The sequence below is a fragment of the Sinocyclocheilus anshuiensis genome, unplaced genomic scaffold, assembly GCF_001515605.1.
Source record: "Sinocyclocheilus anshuiensis isolate Anshui unplaced genomic scaffold, SAMN03320099.WGS_v1.1 scaffold1910, whole genome shotgun sequence".
Taxonomy (NCBI): Eukaryota; Metazoa; Chordata; class Actinopteri; order Cypriniformes; family Cyprinidae; genus Sinocyclocheilus; species Sinocyclocheilus anshuiensis.
This window is the reverse complement of record NW_015546013.1, coordinates 462,459-487,201: the sequence shown is the minus strand read 5'-3', so window position 1 is coordinate 487,201 and position 24,743 is coordinate 462,459. Positions and strand designations below refer to the sequence as shown.

General features: G+C 36.1%; 2 protein-coding genes across 7 annotated transcripts in view; both read left to right on the top strand.

The window, feature by feature from the left end:
• The window catches only part of LOC107698493 (supervillin-like), a 62,584-nt gene extending 44,272 nt beyond the window's left edge, over positions 1-18,312 (top strand). For 5 of the 6 annotated variants that reach the window (XM_016499515.1, XM_016499512.1, XM_016499514.1 and 2 more), the window contains 23 exons: positions 716-760; positions 1,806-1,886; positions 2,716-2,860; positions 4,280-4,375; positions 4,493-4,573; positions 4,842-5,013; positions 5,234-5,406; positions 8,680-8,835; positions 9,154-9,290; positions 9,378-9,525; positions 9,619-9,764; positions 10,121-10,296; positions 10,415-10,562; positions 11,315-11,612; positions 11,872-12,026; positions 12,113-12,218; positions 13,297-13,504; positions 13,708-13,841; positions 14,367-14,522; positions 14,621-14,764; positions 14,927-15,048; positions 15,412-15,567; positions 17,433-18,312. In XM_016499515.1, coding sequence (XP_016355001.1) covers positions 716-760; positions 1,806-1,886; positions 2,716-2,860; positions 4,280-4,375; positions 4,493-4,573; positions 4,842-5,013; positions 5,234-5,406; positions 8,680-8,835; positions 9,154-9,290; positions 9,378-9,525; positions 9,619-9,764; positions 10,121-10,296; positions 10,415-10,562; positions 11,315-11,612; positions 11,872-12,026; positions 12,113-12,218; positions 13,297-13,504; positions 13,708-13,841; positions 14,367-14,522; positions 14,621-14,764; positions 14,927-15,048; positions 15,412-15,567; positions 17,433-17,519 — 3,270 coding nt within the window. In that variant the 3' untranslated portion in view covers positions 17,520-18,312. Of the gene's footprint in view, positions 1-715; positions 761-1,805; positions 1,887-2,715; positions 2,861-4,279; positions 4,376-4,492; positions 4,574-4,841; positions 5,014-5,233; positions 5,407-8,679; positions 8,836-9,153; positions 9,291-9,377; positions 9,526-9,618; positions 9,765-10,120; positions 10,297-10,414; positions 10,563-11,314; positions 11,613-11,871; positions 12,027-12,112; positions 12,219-13,296; positions 13,505-13,707; positions 13,842-14,366; positions 14,523-14,620; positions 14,765-14,926; positions 15,049-15,411; positions 15,568-15,845; positions 15,872-17,432 lie in introns of all 6 variants that reach the window. The other variant, XM_016499513.1, reaches the window with a different exon arrangement.
• A 2,515-nt stretch (positions 18,313-20,827) lies between these two features.
• LOC107698466 (NACHT, LRR and PYD domains-containing protein 3-like) overlaps positions 20,828-24,743 on the top strand; it is a 14,632-nt gene continuing 10,716 nt past the window's right edge. The window contains exons 1-7 of the mRNA XM_016499478.1: positions 20,828-20,883; positions 21,614-21,685; positions 22,471-22,527; positions 22,792-22,860; positions 23,029-23,065; positions 23,771-23,907; positions 24,011-24,194. Of these exons, the coding sequence (XP_016354964.1) occupies positions 20,828-20,883; positions 21,614-21,685; positions 22,471-22,527; positions 22,792-22,860; positions 23,029-23,065; positions 23,771-23,907; positions 24,011-24,194 (612 nt within the window). The remainder of the gene's footprint in view (positions 20,884-21,613; positions 21,686-22,470; positions 22,528-22,791; positions 22,861-23,028; positions 23,066-23,770; positions 23,908-24,010; positions 24,195-24,743) is intronic.

Here is a 24,743-nt window from a genome sequence, read left to right as displayed (position 1 = left end):
GTTGTAAAGGTCAAATTCTCCAAAATAATACTTTAGTAGTGCACTATTACTCAAATAATTTAAATCTCTGATGACATTTAATGGTGACTGGTGCTATCAAGCTGTGAAATTAAAAAAAGCACATAAATGTTTCATTCAATTCTTTACACTGTATAGAGTGACGTAAGAATGACTCGTGAATGCAACATCTCTAATGGTGCCATAAGGACTTGAAATGGATATTCTTAGATATTCTTTTAAAAGTCGTCCTTTGTGTTCCTTGGAAGAAAGTAAAGTGCTTAAGGTGAGTAAATGAGGGGAATTTTCATTTTTTTCCCCAATCAAAACCGTGAATCAGATGTGTTATACTAATTTGTGAATAGTAACACCTTCATGTACTCCTGTAGGCAAAGCTGTGAATTGACTTCCTAGACCTGAAATCTATACTTTACACAGTCTGAGTCATTTCACAGCATGGTCTAGTAAAATGCGTGGTATTCATCTTTTCAGACGCGGTGTAATTTTCAGTGTTCACTGAGTTTTATATAGAAACCTTGTGCGTTCCTGAGTTACTGTTACTCTCAATTCAGCAAGTGCAAAGGTTAAAGGAATGAAGGGTTTTCGGTTTATCCTAAACTGAATGGCCAGGTCTTGCACACCAAATGGTTATCATGTAGCATTTTTCCAGTTTTAGCTCTTTGTACCTCACACACACACACATCTCCTGTGTGTTTAGGACGAGACCGTTATCAGAGAGTTTGCATCATCTGAGCAGCTCTGGGTAAGTGCCTACATCAGTGTCTGTCTTAGACAAGTTTGGCTTTAGCTGCAAGATGACTGGCTGGCCTGCTACTGCAAACTGCAATTTGATTGGCTTTTTCTTAAAAGACTGACACGCTGCTTGCCTTATCTTCTAAATTAACCTCATTTTATAGCTCACTGTAAAATATTTTAGACTACAGTAAGGTTTCATTTAGCATAACACTTGCACAGCATTTACAATTTTTGATAATTTCGACATTTGCATACATTTTTAAAAGTAAAAGTTAACAGTTACTGTAATTAGTGCACTAACATGAACAATTTTTGTAAAATTATAAAAATAATAGTATTTTTATTAGCTAGCTTTTACAAAGAATAAGTGTAAAAAATACATAGCTGATTATTAGTTTGTTAGCTAAATTAACTAATGTTAACAAATAAGGTGGCTATAGCAAGTTAATATTTGCATTTCTCTAAAACTGGACTGCTGTTGGAATGTTTAGGAACATGCTGTAATAAATTCACTTAACATTTTAGATGAAGCACCTTGCTTTTCTAGATGGACCAGATCTGTGCTTCTCAACTGATGGGTCACATCTCAAAAATAGGTGACTGGTCTGTTCTAATATCATTATGGTCAGCAGAAACTAATGTAAAATGTGATTAATAAAATATAGCTAACCAAGGACATGAAACCTTTATGATGTATAAAAATCAAAACGGTCAGTTTATGCTATCAGCTTATAGCATGTTAACATATTTGAGTCTTGTCAGTTCATAATAATATTGTTAGATTTCAATTTTTGTACAATAACCAGTTTTGGTGCGGTGTTAGTTGTCACTTGATATCCAATGCAAAATACTGAAAATCTTGCCTGAAGTAACACCAGTTGAGAACCACTGGTCCAGATTTTTCTTTTGCCTTTTTCCTTCATTCATTCTCTGACCTCTGTGAATTATATTCTTCTTCCGTTCATATCTACACCCTGTAATCATTGTCTCTCATTCTTTCATTCACTGTTTTCTTCTATCTACTTCCTGTTTCCCCCTTCTCCTGTCTGTAGGAGCCTGTCTTTTCTTCCACCTACTCTCCTCCTCCTCTCCCATCTACCCCAAAATGCCAATATGTAGGACAACAAGGCAAGGTAAGAGGGAGCGTGTGCATTTTGGAACCATTTAATTTCTAACAGAACTCTACAAAAGGTCTGAATTTCCTCTTTGTTTGTCTGTTCCATCCTTGTGCCACCAGATAATCTGTATTAGTCTAGAATGTTCTGAACATTAGGTTGTGTCAGATGAGATAGGAGTTGCTTTTTTCTTGTTGATTTGAATCTAGTTCATGATTATTTATGTGTGCATGTATTTAAGTATGTATGAAAACAAATGGCTGAACTACTCGGACAATATTGCTGTAAAAAAAGTTATGCAAGTAAATGCCTTGCTGTATAAACTCTAAGAGAGTCTAAAAGACTTCTACATAAATACATATCTATGCTTTAATACACCAAGTAAAAATAGTCTGGTTTGATTTAGTTTATAATAGACTCTTATTATTAGTTTGCATAATTTATGCCTCGGTTCACTGTGGATGATAGTAGAAAAAACAAATTTCTCTGACAAAAACAGGCAGCACAGCCACATTTCTGTAGATTTACTCGGGGCAAATGCATTCATTAAATGAGCGTTGGCGGCATAAATGCATAAATCTAATTTAGATGGAAATGCAGAGCACTTTGAGTAAGGATTACTGCATTTTTGGCTTTTGCTGTTGACTGGCAGATTTCAGTACTGTATGAACAGCAAAGAGGATAGACATATTCTAATGTTTTAAAAGCACTTTTGACATGGGCTGTACAATTTGAGTTTGCTCGTGTGAATTATCTGTCCATTATGTCCAAGTCGTTGGTCTTTCCTTCCTGTAAACATATCAGAATGATCTATAACCATCATATCTGTTTTGTCTCATGTAATCAGAAGCTTGAAGAGGGGGAGGGGCAGATGTCCATTGAAGAAAGGAAGCAGATGATCTCGACGCAGGAGGAGGCGTGGCAGAGCACAGGGAGGGGCGTGGCCAATGACTCCGGCCAGTACACTGTGGCTGCCAGGATGGTGAAAAAAGGTTAGGATGTGCAAACATACATGTCAGGGTTATTATCCTTCAATGTGTAAAAGCTTTTGCTAAATTTTCATTAGTTTAAGAAAAAATAATTGGACAAATCTGAGATTAAAATACTTTTTCTTGGCTTCAAAACTAACTAAAAATAAAATCCTGTAAAAATGCTCTCAAAATAGTAACACTAAAAAAAATTATACGTATTGAAGAATTAAAAAATAAAATAAAACATTTTAAGTGAAACTAACTTAAATTGAAATGAAAAATGAACAATAAAAATAGTTACAAATAAAAACTGTATATAAAGAAATTATATAAACATCTACTTAAATACTCAAAGACGAGACGCCCAATTTGGTGTCTGCAGCAAATTAAATTTACAAAAGTGATTTTATATACATAGAAAGCATATTAAATGCAAGTAAAGTGTCTACTTGATGTTTCAAATAACTTTTGTAAAATTAAATGTCAAAATATGGGTGAAATAATGTTCCATCATCATTCAGCGTAGCAGATATAGTAATGTAAAAATGAAACAACATACTTACTCTGTTCTGTACTTATTAAAATATATAAAAGAAAAAGCAATCATACTAAATTGTATTATATTTTAAATTATTAAAAGAATTTTACTGACAAATGGCTAAAACCAAGTGGTTTGAAGGATAGTGGCAAAGATAAATATTTAAAATTACAATTAATTAGTTTTGGGGGGCTGAACGATGAGATAAATAGAGTCTAAGATGATTCTTGTTCTAAATATACCTGACAAGATTTTTGCTATATAAGCTATTGTTACATTGAATGACATTTGTGACCCTGGACAATTTTTCAAAATTGAGATTTATACATCTGAAAGCTGAATAAATAGGCTCTCCATTGTGTATGGTTTGTTAGGATAGGACAATATTTGGCTGAGATACAACTATTTGAAAATCTGGAAAAAATCAAAATATTGAGAAAATCACCTTTAAAGTGATCTAAATGAAGTCCTTAGCAATGCATATCACTAATCAAAAATTCAGTTTTGATATATTTACAGTAGGAAATTTACAAAATATCTCCATGGAACATGATCTTTACTTGATATCCTAATGATTTTTGGCATAAAAGAAAAATCTATAATTTTGACCCATACAATGTATTTTTGGCTATTGCTACAAATATACCCCAGCGACTTAAGACTTTTTCTTTTTCTTTTTCTTTTTCTTTTTTGTGGTCCAGGGTCACATTTTACTGGCTGCCTTCTCTAAATCATGGTACAAATGTATAATAGTCATTATTTTTTAATCAGCCGAATCATAAATGTTTGTTAAACTTTTATTCAATTTATAAATACATTTAATTTAGATTTTTTTATTTTATTACATAGAACAGCATTACATAGGTAGCATACTTATTTTCTGTCTGTCTCTTACCTGACAGGTCTGGCTGCTTCCTCTGCAGTGATCAGCCCTATTCTGTCTCCAGTCTCTGCTAAACTGAAGAGCAGTGTGCCAGCTATCTCGAAACCACAGGAAGGTACATTCGACAAACACACACTTCATGAAAGAAGATATTCCTCTTTGGAAGACACAAAGTTTGAGAAAGTTTGTTGTTGCACCATAATAACTGGGGCAAAAACCTGATGTGCTGCAGAAATTGAGGCCAGAGCAGAGATGGAATCTGATAAGAAGCTGGAAAAGCTGGAGACGTTTTTAGGGCGTTTGAACCGTAAAGGTGAGTTGATTGATGCAAAAACTTGTTTTTTTTTTTTTTTTTTTTTAAGAAGAGGATGCTATGAGCCCATTGTAGAGGTAAAAGTAGAAATCATAATTGCATCATTTGGTGTCAAATACTTTGAAAAATGAAGCTGTTTTCATTTGCTGTCACAGTGACCTGATAATGAAGCTTTTATTTAAACCATCATGACTTTCTGTGGTGTGAAAAATTTCCATTGGCATTTCTTTCTATTGCACTGCCATCTCAATCCCTTCCTTCCTCTCAGTATCAGGTTTGCAGGAGACGACTTTGACGGTGACAGAAAAAGCCGTGAAGGAAGTGATGCGACTGGATGATGAGATCTTTTCAAAATTTTACTGCCACATGACAGATATTCCCCGCAGCAGGATGCATCTGGATGAGGACTTTGATGCCATCTTCGGAAAACAAACTCCAACGTAAGATTTTACGTTTCCGTAATATATGTACAACCATTTATTTTTAGATTTAAAAATATTTAAATTATATTTTTTATTTTATATATATTTTTTGTATTTATTTATTTAAAGTTTTTTTTTTATATGGCATATTGTAGTTTTTCGGTTTCATTTATCTTTAATGCAACGTTTGGCTACTTATTGCACTTTCTCTGACTTTTGGCCTCTCTTTGGCTCCTAGCTTGACATCGGCGATGGTGCAGCACAAGCGGGCCGTTCGTCCCTCCCGTAATGTCCAGGCCTCCAGGAACCCCTTAAAGATTCTCGCTGCAAGAGAAGACATACGACAGGAGTACACTGAGGAGAGACTGAACATCGGTCAGCTAGAAACCAAGAGAATTAAACAGGAGAAAAGTGAGTAGACGATGCAATGAATGGAAATGTGCTTCAGTTCACAATGCATTGATACAATATTTTAAATTGTTCTCTGATGTCCCCAGAATGTGTATGTGAAGTTTTATCTCAAAATACCCCACAGATAATTTTTTTATAGCTTGTTAAAATTGCCACTTTCAGGGTATGAGCCAAAACGCGCTGTTTTTTGTGTTTGTCCCCTTTAAATGAAAATGAGCTGGTGCTCCCGCCTCCCTTTTCAGAAGAGTGCGGAGCTTCAAGAGCTCATGCTCGCGGGCATACCGGCAGTGCCGTTTCTAGGCATAGGCGAGCTAGGCGGTCGCCTGGGGCGCCACCAGCTGAAGGGGCGCCAATGAGCGCATGTACTGGCACTACATTTTAGCAGGGTTGTGATAAAGAGTGGCACGGTCACTCTGAAATATGACTGCCGCCCCCACTGGATCCCCCAACATCACTGGGCTAGAGTACTGTCAATCTGACGATGCCTGTATGCCATTGGATCAGAGCGCTGTCAATTGCTGCCTGACGCTCTGCCCTGCATGCAAAGTTTGCATTTGGAGCACTCATCAACGCCATTAGATCAATAGGTTGTCAGTGCTTTGGCAAGGTAACGCTTTTTTTTGCCATGCAAGAAAGCTAAGTTCAAAGGCCAATTTAAAATATTGGTACAGTAAATAAAGTGCACAAAATCAGTATTTTGTTTAGGCAGTATTTGTGGCAGTTGATAAATCATGTTGCGAGGCAACAACAACAACAACAAAACAATTGAACAAAAAACAGATAAAGACAAAAAAGTAGCTTTTGATCATATCTAAACATGTATCCAAATGTAATAAAAATTAATTTATGTGTAAATTATGTGCAATATGGATTGTTACATGGCTATACAGGCATCTAGTGGCAACTAGCCAATAGGGATTTCGCCTAGGGCGTCAAATTGGCTAGAAACGGCCCTGCATACTGGTGTTACGGTTTAACTGGTGGTGACCGTGTTACTGACCTCACATTGCTTCCAAATGTAGTTTTTAACTACCACATTCCTATTTACGATCATTCTGGTAGCACGTGAAGGCAGCATTAGTGAAAACAGGCAGAGACAATAGTAGCTTTAGCAACATTAGCCTTACAGAGAGCAAAGAAGCTCTTTTGGGAAACAAAATATGACACATGATGCTTACTTTGACTGGACGTTCACACATGAAGCGTTGGTATCGATCCCTCTTTCAGAATCAACCTTTGCACAACTCCAGCGCTGAACTGACCCTCTTTTGTGAGGCAGTCTGGCGTAAAATGATTAGCACAAACATATAGGACTTTTCAATTTTTTTTCCGGGACAATTCCTTCGAAAATGAAATTTAACCACCGTGTCCTCAGCAGTCTATGGAGACTCCTATGTTTGTTGGTGCATCCCAACACACGACACTTTTAATGGCTCTTTGGCAGTGACATTGTGTCTCCAGCAGCTACAGCAAGAAAACAGTAATGGCGGACTGCTGCTTCTTTTATAGGTTTGACTGAAATAATAATGCAATAACTGACACTTTAAATCAATGTTTCAAGCAACAACAACAAAACAATTGAACAAAAAACAGATAAAGACAAAAAAGTAGCCTTTGATAATATCTAAACATGTATCCAAATGTAATAAAAATTAATTTATGTGTAAATTATGTGCAATATGGATTGTTACATGGCTATACAGGCATCTAGTGGCAACTAGCCAATAGGGATTTCGCCTAGGGCGTCAAATTGGCTAGAAACGGCCCTGCATACTGGTGTTACGGTTTAACTGGTGGTGACCGTGTTACTGACCTCACATTGCTTCCAAATGTAGTTTTTAACTACCACATTCCTATTTACGATCATTCTGGTAGCACGTGAAGGCAGCATTAGTGAAAACAGGCAGAGACAATGGTAGCTTTGGCAACATTAGCCTTACAGAGAGCCAAGAAGCTCTTTTGGAAAACAAAATATGTCGTTGGTGCATCCCAACACAATGCACTTTTAATGGCTCTTTGGCACTGACATTGTACCTCCAGCAGCTACTGCAAGAAAACAGTAATGGCGGACCGCTGCTTCTCACTCAGGGCTGTGTATATGCTAATAGGGCAGAGAGCGTCACAAATGGGCGGGACTTTCCCCGAGTATGACGTCATAGTAGTGAGAAATCTGGAACTGTTAGTGTGGAGAGACTGTTTATGATTTATTGGGATTATATAACAATGAGTGGGTGGATTTTTACCATTATAGGCTGGTTGTTTTCACACACTGTGGCCACACAACTGTGTTCAAACACCTTATAAAAGTGATTTTTGCATTCTGTGGCACCTTTAACTAAAAATATTTTCAGCAATTGAAATAAAGCTAAAAATAATATACAAATATTAGAATAAAAACTAAAATATCTGAATTTTTTCCACTTGATAAATAACTGAAAAAAGTTCGGCTTGAAGTATTAAAATTGCTAAAACTAAAATTGAAATAAAAATAAAATGAATCTAAATAAAAATATTAAAATAATAAAAAAGTCGATGGAACATTCAACTTCTCGTATACATGGATCTAATGTGAAAACTGTAAATTTATGGCATTCAGCTTCTAATGTTGTGTCAGCTTTTCTAAAATCTTTGTAAATTATTTTATTGCTATTTATTTATCTATTATTATTTATTTATTTATTTATTTGTATTATTACTATTTATTTATTTATTATATATACATTTTTATTTTATGATTATTATGATTATTATTTTTTATTTTATTTTATTATTATTTTTTTAAGTCTACCAGGGTTGGAATGGGTTGGGGTGGGTTCTAAATTTGCACAGTTGCTGTTTGTTTTATATTACTATTCCCAGAAGAAAATTCAATAAACAGTTGTTAACAAAAAATAATAATAAAAAATAATAAAATTAATCTTAAACAAAAATTTAAATGAAAAGTATAATTATTAAAAATATGAAGTACTATAATAATATATAATGCTAATATAAATAATAGTAATAGTGCTAATATAAATTTAATAGTAGTATATAAATAATACTAAAATAATATTGCTTCATTGCTTCATATATACCTAATTTTTTTTTATTAAGAACAACATATAAACAAATCATTTATAAATACTGCTGTTCAGCAAGCAGAACATAAAAAAAATAGTTTCTGCTTTGAAAATTTGCATTTACATGAATAAAATTTTGCTAACTAAATAAGAAGATTAAAATATACTTAATTTTCTGTTGTAATAATGTTGTTTTTAACGTGTTTTCCAGTGAGCAAGAGCTCCAGTTTGTCGGATGCAGCTCTGGCTGGTTTGGCCAGTAAAGAGAGCTACAGCAGCGTGAGTCTGCGCAGTGTCAGTGTCTCAGAGCAGATGACCAATAACAGCGCAGCGCCCTACAAAAAACTCATGCTCATGCAGGTCAAAGGTCAGTCTGTAGTACTCTAACACTGTCTCCTAACCAGGCATGATGTGATCCGTGGAAAGTTTTTTTTTCTGTCACATTAAGCTGGAAAGCCCCGCCCACAGTGAAATCCTATAAGTCCAAACATCAAATGGGTTCTGATCAGCTTTCTGTGAAAACAGAAAAATTATTTAACTAGCATTAAGCCTGGCATACAGTGTAATACCCACAGAAGGCACAAAATATGATATAAATAGTAATATTGTGATATTTTACTGCAGCATGTGCGGTATGTGTTTTATTGGCTGAGTGTGTTAAACTATGTGCATAAATGTTCTCCAGGTCGACGTCATGTCCAGACCAGACTAGTGGAGCCTAGAGTGTCCTCTCTGAACAGCGGTGACTGTTTTCTACTGGTTACGCCTGAGCATTGCTTCGTTTGGATCGGAGAGTTTGCAAATGTCATTGAAAGAGCCAAGGTACCATCTGACTTCTTATGCACGCTATTCTTCATATCATCATATAGCTTTGTACTTCACTGCTATGTTGTTCCATTTGACATCCAGGCATCAGAACTGGCCACTTTCATCCAGCTGAACCACGACCTTGGTTGTCGAGCTGCACTGGTAGAGACGATCGAAGATGGAGTGAATGCTCAAAGCCCTGCAGCTGCTGAGTTCTGGAAGATCCTGGGAGGACCAGCCAACTACCACTGTATGTACCCTGAAATAGATAGCGTTTATGTGCTATTATCTTACTTGAAATGAATAATATTTTTCTATGTGTGTGTGTGTGTAATGATCACAGCGGCCGGATCTCCAGACGAGGATGAGATGTTTGAAAGTGCCATTGTGGAGACAAACTGTATCTTCCGTCTTGTGGACGATAAACTGCTTCCTGATGATGATTTCTGGGGGAAAGTGCCTCGTAGTTCACTTTTGGGCTCTAAAGAGGTCATATTTTGTGACTTTTTGAGGTTTTAGATATTGTGTTAATATCTTCATGCATTATTTCACGTTTTCATTAAATGTGAAACATTTTAGCATTCTTTGCATTTTGCGGTAACTGTGTTTACTATTATAATTATTTAAATATTAATAATAAACTATGTATCTAACTGTTTATTAGTATGATTTATATTATGTAACTGAGAATAAAACATTTATAACATTCTGTTTTTGTATTTTTTTGTAGTATTTCGCATATTTTGACATTTAATAAGAACTTTTTCCTAATTTTGCACAACATTTTGTTTGAATATATGGGAATCATGAATATATTTTTTTCTTGGCTCTCTTTTCCACATTAGGTGGTAGTGTTTGATTTCGGTAGTGAAGTGTACGTGTGGCATGGTAAAGAGGTAACATTGGCACAGAGGAAGGTGGCGTTTCAGCTGGCCAAGCACCTTTGGAACGGGACGTTTGATTATACCAACTGTGACATCAACCCTCTGGATCCTGGAGGACACAACACGCTCATACCGAGGTATGCACATAAGATTCAGGAGATTACTTAAATTGATTATATTAAGTTTCACACACACCAATTATCCACTTAATTTGGAGAATCTCAATGTAAAGTTGTGTGTGTGGTTATTTTTTAGGAAAGGTCAAGGCCGCCCAGATTGGGCCATGTTTGGCAGACTGACCGAACATAATGAAACATGTCTTTTTAAAGAGAAGTTCCTGGACTGGAAAGATGCTTCTAGACTGTCACCTAAAAATGTCATCGAGCACCCCTTCCAGCAGAAGGTGGGTTTCTGTGTGTGTCAGTACCTGCTTTTGGTTCAATGAAAAGCTGCAAAACATAAAAGGAAAAATCCTTTGACTTTTTTTTTATTAGGAATGTGAATTGTGAGCAATGTACTGATTCTGATAATGATTTCCCTTCATCATTGTTTGTAATTATGAACCAATTATTGAATACCTACACTATTAGAAATGCAGAGTCAGAAAGATTTTTTTGAAAAGTCATTTATGTTCTGTCCAAAGCTACATTTTTTTTTACCACAAATACAGTAAAAACAGTCATATTGTGAAATATTATTACAGTATAAAATAATTGCTTTATATTCGAATGTATTTTAAAATAAAATTTGTTCCTGTGATGTCAAAGCTGAATTTTCAGCATCATTTCTTGAAAACAGTTGTGCTGCTTAATGTTTTTTGTGGAAACTGTGATACATTTTTTCAAGATTCTTTGGTGAATAGAAAATTTAAAAAGAACAACATGTTTTAAAGGATTTTCAAAAACATTTCTGTGTTTTCTGTCACTTTTGATTAATTTAATGTGTCTTTGTTAAAGTATTAATTTCTTACAAATAGATTATACTGACCTCAATCTTTTGAACTTGTCTAAGAATTATAACCAAGAGCTTGTAACACTCCAAAGAGAAAGGAAAAAATTTAAATCTCATCATGACCCCTTTAAGCACAACTTTTCTTTCCTTTGTTTTTTTCATTTTCTTATTCTCTTCTTTAAAACGCTCTTCTTCCCTTCTCAGGAGTCTCCGGGCACAGATTCCCATTCTGAGTGGCAGGCGTACAGCGCCACTCTGATGCTTCCGGTCCTGCAGTCGCCCATCAGTACAGTTCTGGACGGTCAGAATGTGGGTCGAGGATACGGTCCGGTGGGGAACGGCTCGGATGACTGCATGCGCTCTCTGGAGATCAGCACGGTTTCTGTTGATGTCTGGCACATCCTGGAGTTCGACTACAGCCGACTACCCAAGCAGAGCATCGGCCAGTTTCATGAGGGAGATGCTTACGTAGTGAAATGGAAGTACATGGTGAGCGCAGCAGGTTAGTAACGGCACCGGGACAAATGAACTTGCCTGTCCATGGACATTGTGTAGTAAAATATGACTAAACATCAGAGAGTTTATCAGAATAATTTTAATACAATTTACACTTAGTTAGAAGACTGTTAGGACTGACATTATGCAGTAAGCGGGAAAATTCTATTGTAGAAGTATAGAATGCACCCTCTTTTCATATGCTGGTATAAAACTGTCAGTGCTCTCCTCTAAGAGTGTTATTGGATGTGTGTGTCCATGTGCAGTGGGCAGCAGGCAGAAGCTGGATCCGGTGCGCAGTGCAGGTCCCGGCAGGGAGAAGTGCTGCTATTTCTTCTGGCAGGGCAGAAACTCGACGGTCAGTGAGAAAGGAACATCTGCGCTCATGACTGTTGAACTGGATGAAGAGAGAGGAGCACAGGTAGGATGAGATACTGCTCTAAACGCACTTGACTGATTTCTGCTTCTCTCATTCGCTCACTCAATGCTTCTGTGACTCATATTCAGATGCAGGTCCAGCAGGGGAAGGAGCCGCCCTGTTTCCTGCAGTGTTTCAATGGAGGGATGATTGTGCATTCTGGGAAGAGAGAAGAAGAAGAGGAGAACATTCAGAGTAAGAGGATCGCATATTTGCAATGCCCCTGTTCAGTCCAAATTTTGGGTTTGTTAGGAACAGTGATGGGTTGTAAGTGATGTATGTAATCTGAATTATGTAATTAGATTCCAAAATTAAGTACTTGTTATTAGAATATATTACTTTCTTAAATAGTCATAAGACTACAGTTAAGTTTTTATTGATTAAATGATTGCATATTATTCACAAATTGCAGTAAATGTTGATTAGAGTCATATGACATGCAGTTACATTTATTTGATTGCATATTTTAAATGTATTTATTTTTTTTATTTGACATTTTTATGAGATATACATTTTTTCATCATTAAACCCACTGCAGTTCTTTCACAAACTCTGTTCTGGGTTCTGTCATGTTGTTGATTTAAAAATGGAATATATATATATATATATATATATATATATAAATTATTTATTTATTTTTTTCATTTTTATATAGAATGTGTTTTCTGTTATGAGCATGAGACAAAATAACCTCTATTCGAATCTATGTCATAAGTTAAGTCAAAAGTAATCTAAAAGTAATCAAAAAATATTTAGAATACATTTTCTAAAATGTGTAATCTCATAGATTGTTAGTAATCTACTGGTTAGAAATGGCAATACTGCCTACTATTTTTGAAAGAAGCGTAGTATGCATTACGCATTCTATTCATAGTATGTGCATAGTATGTTGGTAATAGGATTACAAACATTTGCCAAACTGCGCAAATTTAACAAGAGCTCATAGTGTAACACTGTATCCCACAATGCATGTAACCTTTCATTGCTTTAGGTCACATGGGTCCCAGAAGCAATTTTTATCTCTTTTATGATCATTCATTAAGATGTTCTTACAAAATATTGAATAAAAAAAAAATGCAAAAACAGCTGTTTTTAATACATAATTTGTGTGTAATGAGCGCATGTGAGAACAGTATAGTAACATATTATTGTTTGAAGCATTTAGTCATGCAAATAGCTTCAAGTACATTTATTAAATTAGTGTACTGTGCAAGAAGCTGTATGTCAGCGTATTAATATTTGACTGTTTGTCCCCCTGTAATCTGTGTTTCAGATGACTGGCGTCTGTACTGTGTGCGAAGTGAGGTGTCTGTAGAGGGCCATCTGCTGGAAGTGGCATGTCACTGCAGCAGTCTGCGATCACGCACATCAATGGTCCTTCTGAACATCAACAAAGCCCTGATCTACCTGTGGCACGGCTGCAAAATGCAAACACACACACGGCATGTCGCTCGAACCGCCGCAGAGAAGATAAAAGAACAGTGAGTTATTCATGCATTTTTTAAGGATAACTTAGTTTCCTTGTAATTTACTTCTACACATTTATACTTAGTACTATAAAACTGAGTTCAGAGCATACGCTAGCATTCAAAAGCTTGGGGGTCAGAAAGATTTAAAAAAAACATTTTGCATTGTAAAAAAAAAATGTTATGATTGAAGTCTGACTCGTATTTGTGTTTCCTAGACGGCCACTGGAAGCGGGACTTCACAGCAGCTGCAATGTGACCATTCATGAATGTGAGGAAGGTGGCGAGCCAGTGGAATTCTGGGAAGCGTTAGGCAGGAAGGACCGCAAGGCCTACGACTGCATGCTTCAAGGTACAACACACTGGAGGAGAGTGGGACTGCATGATTTGGGAAGTTTGTTGATGATCTCTCAGACAATAATGCATCTCTAACATACATAGGGGAAAAAAAATCTGGTACTTAATAAAAAAGAATCGTAAATCAGAATTATGACATTATACAAAATGTCATAATTATGACATGAAAAGTAGAAAAATGAAAATTAGCATGACAAACATGACTTGTCATAATTTTGACAATTTCTCAGAATTTTTGGCATAATTTTGACTTATCTTTTAATTTAAATTTTTAATGTTTTCAACATTTTATCTCACAATTCTGACTGATTATGAAATGATGATTTACTAAAGCATAATTTTTTTCTTAAGTGGTGGAAATGTGCTCACATATGTTCACAAGCCATACTACAAATGAATATAACCAAGAATTCATAAACCGTTATCAGTCAGACTCAAACAAATGATTTTATCAAGTCTTTTTTTCTCTGCTTCATCTACCTTTTTCTGTTTTTATTTCAATATTTCTCACTTTTTTCAGACCCTGGCAAGTTTAACTTCACCCCGCGTCTGTTCCAGCTCAGTAGTTCTTCGGGTGAGTTTGTGGCGCTGGAGTTTTTCAACCCATCCAGAGCCGCAGACCTTGTTTGCTCCCTGCCGTTCCTGCAGGAGGATCTGTACTCTGCCCCTCAGCCAGGTAAAAAGAAATGACACACATGAACTCTTTCTCTCAGGCTGGAAACAATGAGTCATAAATAATGATGCATGCTTTTCTCCCTCTCTGTCTGTTTCTAGCTCTGTTCCTAGTAGATAACTATCATGAAGTTTACCTGTGGCAGGGCTGGTGGCCGCAGGATACTGAGAGTACTGGTTCTGCCCGCATCCGCTGGGACGCAGACAGGAAGTGTGCTATGGAAACCGTGTTGCAGTACTGCAGAGGTGACTGACAGCCTTATTGGCCAATTATCTTTTAGTTCTGTAAGCAAACCGGAAATGTGCATCTGAACCAGCAGCTTGTAATGTTGTATGCTGCTTCACATACAGTTTCGATTCCACATATGCTGTGAATACAGATAACTGATACCTCTCTTTGTCTAGCAGAAAAGAACGAGAAGAAGCCTCAGAAGTCATACTTGATCCATGCTGGATTAGAGCCTCTGACCTTCACAAACATGTTCCCCAGCTGGGAGCACAGAGAGGACATTGCTGAAATCACAGAGAGGGTAAGATGCTGAACATGCGTTGCATTTCTGTCAGTGATTACAACGAAATTTGAAAATCAGAAAGCAAATTTTTGGTTTAGGCAACACAGAAATCATTGACTGAAACGGTGACGTTAAATTAGTGTGTTTAAAGGGATAGTTCACCCAAAAACTTTAAACTTCAGCATTTACTCACCCTCAAGTTGTTCCAAACCAAACAGTTGACAGTCGCCATTGACTTCCATAGTATTGTTTTCCATACTGTGCAAATCAGTGCCGACCAAGCTTTGTGCTTCTTTTAGATCTTGGCTAAAAAATATAAAATATTCGTTATACAAATTTCAAAGGTTTTACTCTTTGTAAAAATGAAGTATGTGTGTGCAGGAGGCAGAGGTGTGTAACCAGATCATTCTGGTGGAGGATGTTCTGGCTCGACTGTGTCAGAGTATTTATCCTCTAGCAACACTGCAAACCCGTCCCCTTCCCCACGGCGTCGACCCGCTGAGACTCGAGATGTACCTGACCGACGAGGACTTTGAGGTAACGGCATACACTTCTATGAGAGAGATCACCTGTGCATCTTGGGATTGGTGTAAAAATAGAAAACCGATGCAAAAATAATCACATCCCTGAATAATATATACACTTTTTTTTTTTATTGTTTATAAGACAGGAACAATATATAACAACATTAGTGTACAGTATATAGACTTAAGAAATATAACAACCAGCAAACAATCTATAATTTAAAACCTATTAATGGTTACTTAAAGTATGACATGACTAGATACTAAGAATGGAATGTTTTGCCGTTTTAGGCGGGGTTGTAGGGAATTCTGAGTGGGTAAGTATCTCTGATATGGACTGAAGTCAATGGGAGAGATATAGTATGTTTCTGTGGCACGGTTTCCTGACAGCCTCACTTTTATGCTTGATTTTTCTTCCTGTTTCTTGCACACTTTGGACTTCTCTTGTCCAGCTGAATCTTTGAGAACTTTTTGATCAAATCACACAAGCACACATGCATGCACAGAGCGCACACACACAGTGTGAACAGATTTTATCCAAGATTTGCAAGATGTTTTTCCAGCAATACAATTTCTGAGAATGATATACTGAGAGCACAGTGTCTTAACTAGGCGTGACATGATAAATATAATAAATCATGTCTCTTCCACATTACTGTCACACAGATAGCGATTTGCTGTGACAAAGCTACCAAAGGTCACTCATTTTCAGTGAGATTTGGCCATTTAAGGAGATGGAGACCCCTGGACCAATGCACATTAAACCGCCAACTCTGATAAAGTCTGTACATTTGTATTTTTTTCCAGTCCAACAAGATTGCATTTTGTCCACACTGTGTCTTCTTGAAACCGTTTTGTGGTCTTAATTTAGACGATCACAGTCAATGTGCATGTAAATTCAACAATCGTCGGCAAACCAGTGGTCCTGCCCCAAATTCAGACCATTGGTTGAATAGATTATTCAATCCATGATTGGCTTGCTTAAAGTCGTCTCTGCACATTAAACTGTAGTAAGATTTTTAACACAATGTACATCCTTTCCAATCTAGATTTCTGCACAAGCATCAAGGTCATGCTGAGTAGCCCCACCCACAGTCAATTCTGATTGGTCCAAAGTCTCTCTCCTGTTATCTGTACAGTATGTCAATTTTTTGCTATTTGACTGTGGTTTAAACACAATGTGCCTAGCTAAGACACCGTGTTACTGTAACCATTTTCTCCTTACTTTTCTGCAAATTTAAGATTGTTTGTGCGAATATACAGTACACTGCCATTCAAAAGATTGGGTTCAGTAAGGTTTATTTTATTTATTTATTTATTTTTTAAAAGAAATGTATGCTTTTATTCAGCAAGGATCCATTAAATTGACCAAAAGTGGCAAAGCAAAGACATTTACAAAATATGTCTGTTTCAAATAAATGCTGTTCTTTTGACCTTTTTCTATTCATCACTGAAGACTGGAGTAATGATGCTAAAAATTCAGCTTTGTATCACAGGAATAAATTACATTTTAATATATTTATTTAACATAGAAAACAGATATTTTCGATTGTAATAATATCTTACAATATTACTGATTTTGTGTTTTTGATCAAATGAATGCACCCTTGGTGAGCACAACATTTTAATATATTTATTTAACATAGAAAACAGATATTTTCGATTGTAATAATATCTTACAATATTACTGATTTTGTGTTATGAATGCAATGAATGCACCCTTGGTGAGCACAACAAACTTTTTTTTTTTTTTTTTTTTTTTTTTTTTTTTTTTTTTTAATCTTACCAACCCCAAAATTTTGAACCTTAGTGTATGTGTATTTATGTGCCTGTGTGTTTCTCTCTTTTCACTCGTTACAATATTTTCTGTGTTCTCAGCGAGTGTTAGACATGAAGAGAGAAGAGTTTGACGCTCTGCCTGGATGGAAGCAAGTGAACCTAAAAAAAGCCAAAGGACTCTTTTAGAAACCTGACTAAAGTCGTCACAGTGACATAATTATCACTGTCCATTTCCTTAATGGCCACCGGTTCTGCGCTCACCTCAGCATTTAGACCTCTTTTGGTTAAGGGAGGTGGTTGTGCACTGAGAACAGTGTAAACGGTCAGGTCAAAGGTCACTTTAGGATCTACAGATTCACCTGCTGTGGCGTCCGCTTTTGATGTATTTTTTAAGTCTGTGGAGGTGATGTCTGTGTGTGTCTCCTCACCACATTCATGTACGACGATTTGCGGTCTGTGAGCAGTGCGTTTGTTCATGTAACATCTAAAACAAGTATGTTTAGTACATGAAATCAATACACTCATCTTCCCATTCGGTACGATCTGCGATGGGTTTTTGTTGCAATGTGTGTTTGTGTTTGATAAGTCTGCTGAATAATTGGAAATTGTATAAACTTTGTAGCAAACAATGAAGCAGCAGAAAATCCTGTGTGATCGCTCTAAATGTTGTCATATGTCTTAGAATATTCTTTTTTGATCCAAGAGGAGTTTACATGCTGTGTCTGTAATTTTTTTGTGTGGTATTCTCATGTGAATGGCTGTTGGTTGTGTTGTGCCGGTCTCTCTTTCTTGAGGTGTGAGGGACATCATGTTTGTTTGTATTCAGACAGCATGGAATAATGGACGAGAGTAAGAAAAGATATTAATTTAAATGTACAGTATAGTGCCTTGCTTTTGTGTACAGTTTCTATACCAAACACACACTAGTCTGCATTTCAGAGACTTTCTTTTGTGATAAAAGAAATGGTGAATAAAGAAAGCGCATTAAAAATATTTTTTTGTCTAAGTTCATATATAACTTCTTACTGATTCTAGGGCAACATGGAACAAAACCAGCTACAGTAGTGGAAAATGTATGTATTTATTAAGGTCAATATTCAATTACACATGTTTTATCATTTTTTAATCAGTGCCAACATGGTCAAAAACTAAAAGGAAATATTTTGAATCTGTTAAAAAAAGATTTGTTTTTAAAATGAACCTCTATGGACATTCTTGCTGGTTATAGGTTTTCTTCTAATGACGTCTATATTTCCATTTTTCTTTCATATATAATGGTGTCATCATTTTGGTAAATTAGATGAAATTAAGCATTTGTGTTAGGCGTCTCCGACTCCGATTAATTTAAATGTGAAAATATTTTGTCAGTATGAAGTACTGTAGCCTGTGGCGAAATGTGGTTTGTTTTGCTTGTGTGTGTGAACGCATTCAGTTTCAATATAGACTACAGTTCATGAGATGATAAGCCCAGAAAGATGTTGCTCACTCAAGGCGGGTCTCACTTGAAATGAAAAGTGAAGTATCATCATTTCAGGACAAACGCTCAGGACTACACAGCGATGCTACAGGTAAATGATTCTGAAATTCCTGATTTTGCAATTATACTAATAGTAAAATACTTCTAATAGTAAAATAAAGTATACTTCGTCTATGAATCTCCATCGCCAAAGACGACGCGAGAAAAGCCTTTATAACGTTTAGAACAGTACACTTTGTTGTAAACTCATTTTAATCGCATTTATCATATATTTTAAATTTACTCAACAGATAAAAAGCAAAACTAAACCATGAGTTCAAAAAAAATCTAAGCTCATGTACTTTAGTTTTTTTTTTTTTTCAATTCTTTTGGTTCAAGAAAAGCTTGTCAACCTTATAATTCAACATAACTAAGGTTGTAATTTAGGCCTACTCCATGCCGACAAAGGATGTAGTCCTTAATTTTACTAGTTGTTCACGTGTTAATATTACTGTTACTAATGTAAAATAATAATTAACAGTAACGCGTTCAAGAAGTTTTCAGACCCTTTCTGCCATTGTTTATAAGCTACTGCACGGTTTTACCGATGTGACAGCTTTTGAAACTATGGTTACCATGATAAGTACTTGTGAAGGAGGTAATTAATGAACAAATGATTGTAGCTAATTGGTCACCCTGTTGAAAAAACCAGCATATGCTGGTTAGGTATGTTTTGACGCTGGGATGCTGGTTTAAACTGGTCCTTTGCTGGCTTAAACTGGTCCTTTGCTGGTTTATGCTGGTCCTTTGCTGGTTTAAGCTGGTCCTTTGCTGGTCCTTTGCTGGTTTAAGCTGGTCCTTTGCTGGTCCTTTGCTGGTTTAAGCTGGTCCTTTGCTGGTCCTTTGCTGGTTTAAGCTGGTCCTTTGCTGGTCCTTTGCTGGTTTAAGCTGGTCCTTTGCTGGTCCTTTGCTGGTTTAAGCTGGTCCTTTGCTGGTCCTTTGCTGGTTTAAGCTGGTCCTTTGCTGGTCCTTTGCTGGTTTAAGCTGGTCCTTTGCTGGTTTATGCTGGTTATAGAGAAAAACATAATGGATGCATTCTACATGAGTGATTTCATTCTTCATTGTCTCAAGAGAAAGGAAAACTTGAAATCACATCATATGACCCCTTTAACTTAACCACTTTAACCATTTTATGAAGTTTATTTTAAATTCAGGACAAAGCTCATAACCATTTCAAGTCCTACCGTGTGCACATTTACTGTATGAAAATGAATGTTTTTTTCAGATCTAGTAGCAATGGAGAGTTGGTACATTCCCATCGACTGGACAAACCAGCACTGGTGAAGCTCAACCTCAGTTTCCCTCCTTTTGAAGGATCTAGTGCCAGTTGGGAGGTTCTTTTCAAAAGACTTTACCAACTCATTCAGTTGACAGAACAGTGAGTTTGTGCTTATGGATGTATTATGAAAACTGAATTAAACTGACTTCAGTTATAGTTATGTTTTAAAGTTAGAACTTTAAAATTCAGAATTTATAAGAACATGAAGTCATAATCATTTTCAATAGGTATGCTTCATACAGGGTGATGAATATAAAAAAAGTTCAGTGGCCAGGGGAGAGTCTAATGATAATAGAATGCATTGATATATATTTTTTTTTCATTAGATGCCCAGAGTTGAATGAGCATGTGGATTCTCTGCTGCTATTCCTTCACTCTCTTCCTGGTCTGAAGGAAGTAAAAGTTTGGCTAAGCAGCCTTAATGAGAGCTGGGCGGCTCATCTGTTCACCCTCTTCTTGTCTTGTTCCAGTTTACTTCACTTGCAGTAAGAATAACCTAATGCATACAAAACATTCAAAGTACCACGATGCAAATACCTTTGTATATTAATAAACATTCAGTACCATGATCAAAGTATCTTGTTATCATATGATACTATGGTACTGCCACAATGCATTTGTAAGAAAATTGTTGTTGTTTTTCTTTCTGCACTAAAAACTAAACACAATGATTTCTCTTTTGGTAGGTTGAATACCAATATGTCTGTTATTAGTGATGGGGAGAATCTGGGTATAATGAGAGCTGATAGAGTGAGGTAAGACATCTACTACAAGTTTGTACATATTTTTGCTCCAATTTGCTATCTGGATTCAATGCTACATTGAAAAAAAAAATTGGTGTAGACAATTTTCACTCAGTTACAAAGAAATGGCAATTTACACGTTGAATTAAACATGACATTTTGAAGTAGTATTTGCTTGTAAAACATACTCCAGTAATCTTGTTTTATTTACTTTGAAAAAATATTTACACACATCTCCTTGCAATGAGGCATGTTTCTGCGTAATTTTTTTTTATGTGTGTATACAAGTGTATGGTGCCTAGTGTTTTCAAATCTGTTACGGTTTTAAATGTTGTGTATTCCAGCGTTTAACAGTATATGTACTTCTTGGAATGCTTTATAAGGTTGTGATATTGCCTTAGATACTGGAAAAAAAGCAACTGCTGTAATACTCTATCACTCGATTTCCAACAAGTCTGGACATTCTGAGAAAATACAATTGCTTAAACTCTTTTTCATGCTTTTAATGCTTTTAGTAGCGGTTGTCCTCTGTTGTTTCGCAGGCTATCTGTCGGCTGTAACCATCTGAATTATATTGATGAGTGTTGTGATATCAACCCTTTTGAACCTCCAGTGCACAAAGTGCTTCCCCGTGTCACCATCACATTGACAGATGACTCTGAGAATGCACATGCTGACTGGAGGAAATTCTTTCAGTCCTATAACCAGCTAAAAGACTTGGATCTCTGGATCTTATCTTCAGATTCATGACTGTGGATGGAGCGTCCAGAGTCCTGGACCTCATTCAGATGAACTCCAGCCTGACTGCATTAAAGTGAGAATTCACTTCACTCCTGTTTACACATACAGTAGACATACCTGGGTGTTTCAGTCTCTCAGAACAAACAGTTGACATTGTGATAGTGGCATTTGCACATTGAACCCTGAATTTCATGATGACAAAAGCTCACCTTATTATTTTTGTGGCTTAGTTTTTTGGCACTTGAGTGGCCTGAGACAAGTAGGGCGAACTTCAAGAAGGACGGCAGGAATGAATTCTTCAGGTAAGGCATCAGTGATTCCTGTATTCTAAATGACCTGCATCCACGAAGGCATGTGCCACTAACTAAAGCTTTACTAAAGAGCACATTTAAATGAGAGAGAGAGAGCTGAAGAACTAACTCCATCCCATTACTCGTCATCCAGCGCCCCCTAGTGATGCTATCAAACAATAACATTATTAGTCCGTAGCAAAATACACCACAATAATAAAACTTTTAATTAATAACAGGTCATTAACAAACATGTTGAATGGATTTGTAGTTTCTTGAGACTTCAAATATGAATATATAACATTTCCAGCCATTTAATCTACAGTAGTCAACATCTGAAGTGGATAAAAAAAGTTAATCAAAGTTGTCCTAAGACAAGAAAGCGTTTTAGGTTTTAGGACAATTTTGATGAAAGATTTTGATCCACTTCAAATGTGTACTACTATATTATGAACTAGATCTGTTAAGCTTTATATCTTACGATGATGAAGTTTAGACAGATTTGACACAGATTTCACCATGCTTTTATTAACGGTTAAATGTAGCTATCTCTGTGGTTGTTTTTCAGTATCCATAGAAGGTTTGAGAGTGAAGACAGTGATTCAGAAGGACTGAATGGTATTCGGTGGGATGACCGTTTTTACACAAGTCTCTTATTGGATAACCCATTATTCTTACAGTACATAATCTGACATGTGTGGTATTTTAGAGTGAAATGCAAAATAAAGTCTGGGGCTTGTTTTTATTGATTGTAGAAAGTGGGCATTACATACCAGAAAGGAGTAAGATTATTAGAGAAGATGGGACAAAAAAGTAAAAGGGATTTGTGATATCATCTGAAAAGAAAAAAAAGAAAGAAAAATGGCATGGTTTATGAAAATATTCACAGGTCTCAGTCTGCAGGACAGATGTCAGATGGCATGTCCTCACCTCTCAGTGACTGCAGCGATGAAATCAAGTGAGAATCATAAACTGAATATTTATGACACTGTTATAATTGTTACTTTTGCCTACAACATCATTCTGTGATCAGTTAAGTCTGCTAAGAAAACTAACACGGGCTATGTGTTTTTCATCTGAAGTGATTCTTATGAACTGGACAATGTGGAGTGTATTCTCTGCTCAGATCTCAGGATGTGGAGGAGATTATCAGGGAAGTACAGGTAAAGAACACTGCATTTCTTAAACATAAACTGCCAAAAAAACCTGCATATTCTCTAGTTGATGAGTGTTCAGTTGTTTGGTATTTATATATTGGACGTTTTTATAATATTTGTTGTTCAACAGATTTTTTTTTTAATTGTGAGATGAGCCTATTTAGACCAAATAAGACCAGTTAGGAGTGGTCAAGAGGCAGTAAATTGTTAACAGTATTCCCCAACCAGAGCCGATCCTCCCTATATGCAAAATACGCAAGCTGCGTAGGGCCCCTGAAACACCAGAGGACCCCCTTGCTCTCAAAGATGATTTAATTTTAGTTTCGTTTTTGAATTTGGCCAGCGGTTATGAAAACATGAATGATAATTTCTTTTAATGCAGTGCGCTGTCGCCCTTTCTACGTAAAAATCAGTCAAATCATGTAATGTGAATGTCGTAGTCTTGCTCGAGACTTAAAAAAATTAGTTGAAAGCATACCGAGCCGTGGAAGAGACACTGTTTCTCAAGCGCTTTCCACGAGCGCGATTCGAGACGGAGTGAAACACAGACAAATGCGTTTCATTCATTCGTTCATAACCAATCATACCCCACTCCACCGCCCCAAATACAAACATTTTATTTCTCTGTTTCATGAATCTTTTTGTGTACAAATAGTGTAGTATTTGCAAGGTCAGCTGGATTTTTGTTTATATTTCAGCTTGTTTTTGAAGTGCACCGGCTCCTGTCCCAGTACAAAGTCGCTGTTCTCAAGCATAGAGCTCACCCTGTCTGAAAACTCAGATAAAACTAGCAGTTACTGGAAAAACTTCCTACAAGCATATATCCTGTGCAAAGGGATCTCTGTAAGGTAAAAATAATCACTGCATATATTTTAGTATTCACATGAAACAGAGTATTAAATCAATAATATATTTTTTACTAAATATGATTCATTTTCCATGTAATAACAGACGTCCTACATTTGAGGAGAGTGTGGACGCTTTGCATTCTCTGTCTGGTCTGAACAAGGTGCAATTGACAATGGACAGCTTGACTGAGAACTTGGCTCCAAAGATCCTCTCCCTGTGTCACACATGTCCCAGTCTCCATAACATCTGGTATGATAAACTAAAGAGACCAGAGAGACTAAAACCAGTCTGAATATTCTGCTAGATAACTATTTTTGTGTTCCATGTGGAAAAAGATTTAACACATGTTTAAAATGACAATTATGATGATGTTTGTGATGACAGCAGAGGTTCTATTATATCTCATTTCAAAATAACAATTGTTTGCAGAAATCTGGCCAATTGATATTATTTTGATATCATTTATTATGTCACTTTTATGTTGTTATTTTATTCTTAAATTGATGAACTTAAAGCAGTCAATATTAAAATCAGACATTAAAGTACACTACCAGTCAAAAGTTTTTGAATAGTAAGATTTTTATTGTTTTTTTAAAAGTCTCTTCTACTCACCAAGCCTGCATTTATTTGATCCAAAGTACAGCAAAAATATTTTCACAATTTAAAATAACTGCTTCCTATTTGATTTGATTTTAAAATGCAATTTATTCCTGTGATTTCAAAGCTGAATTTTTATCATCATTACTCCAGTCACACGATCCTTCAGAAATCATTCTAATATTCTGATTTTCTGCTCAAAAACCTTTATTATTATTATTATTATTATTATTATTAT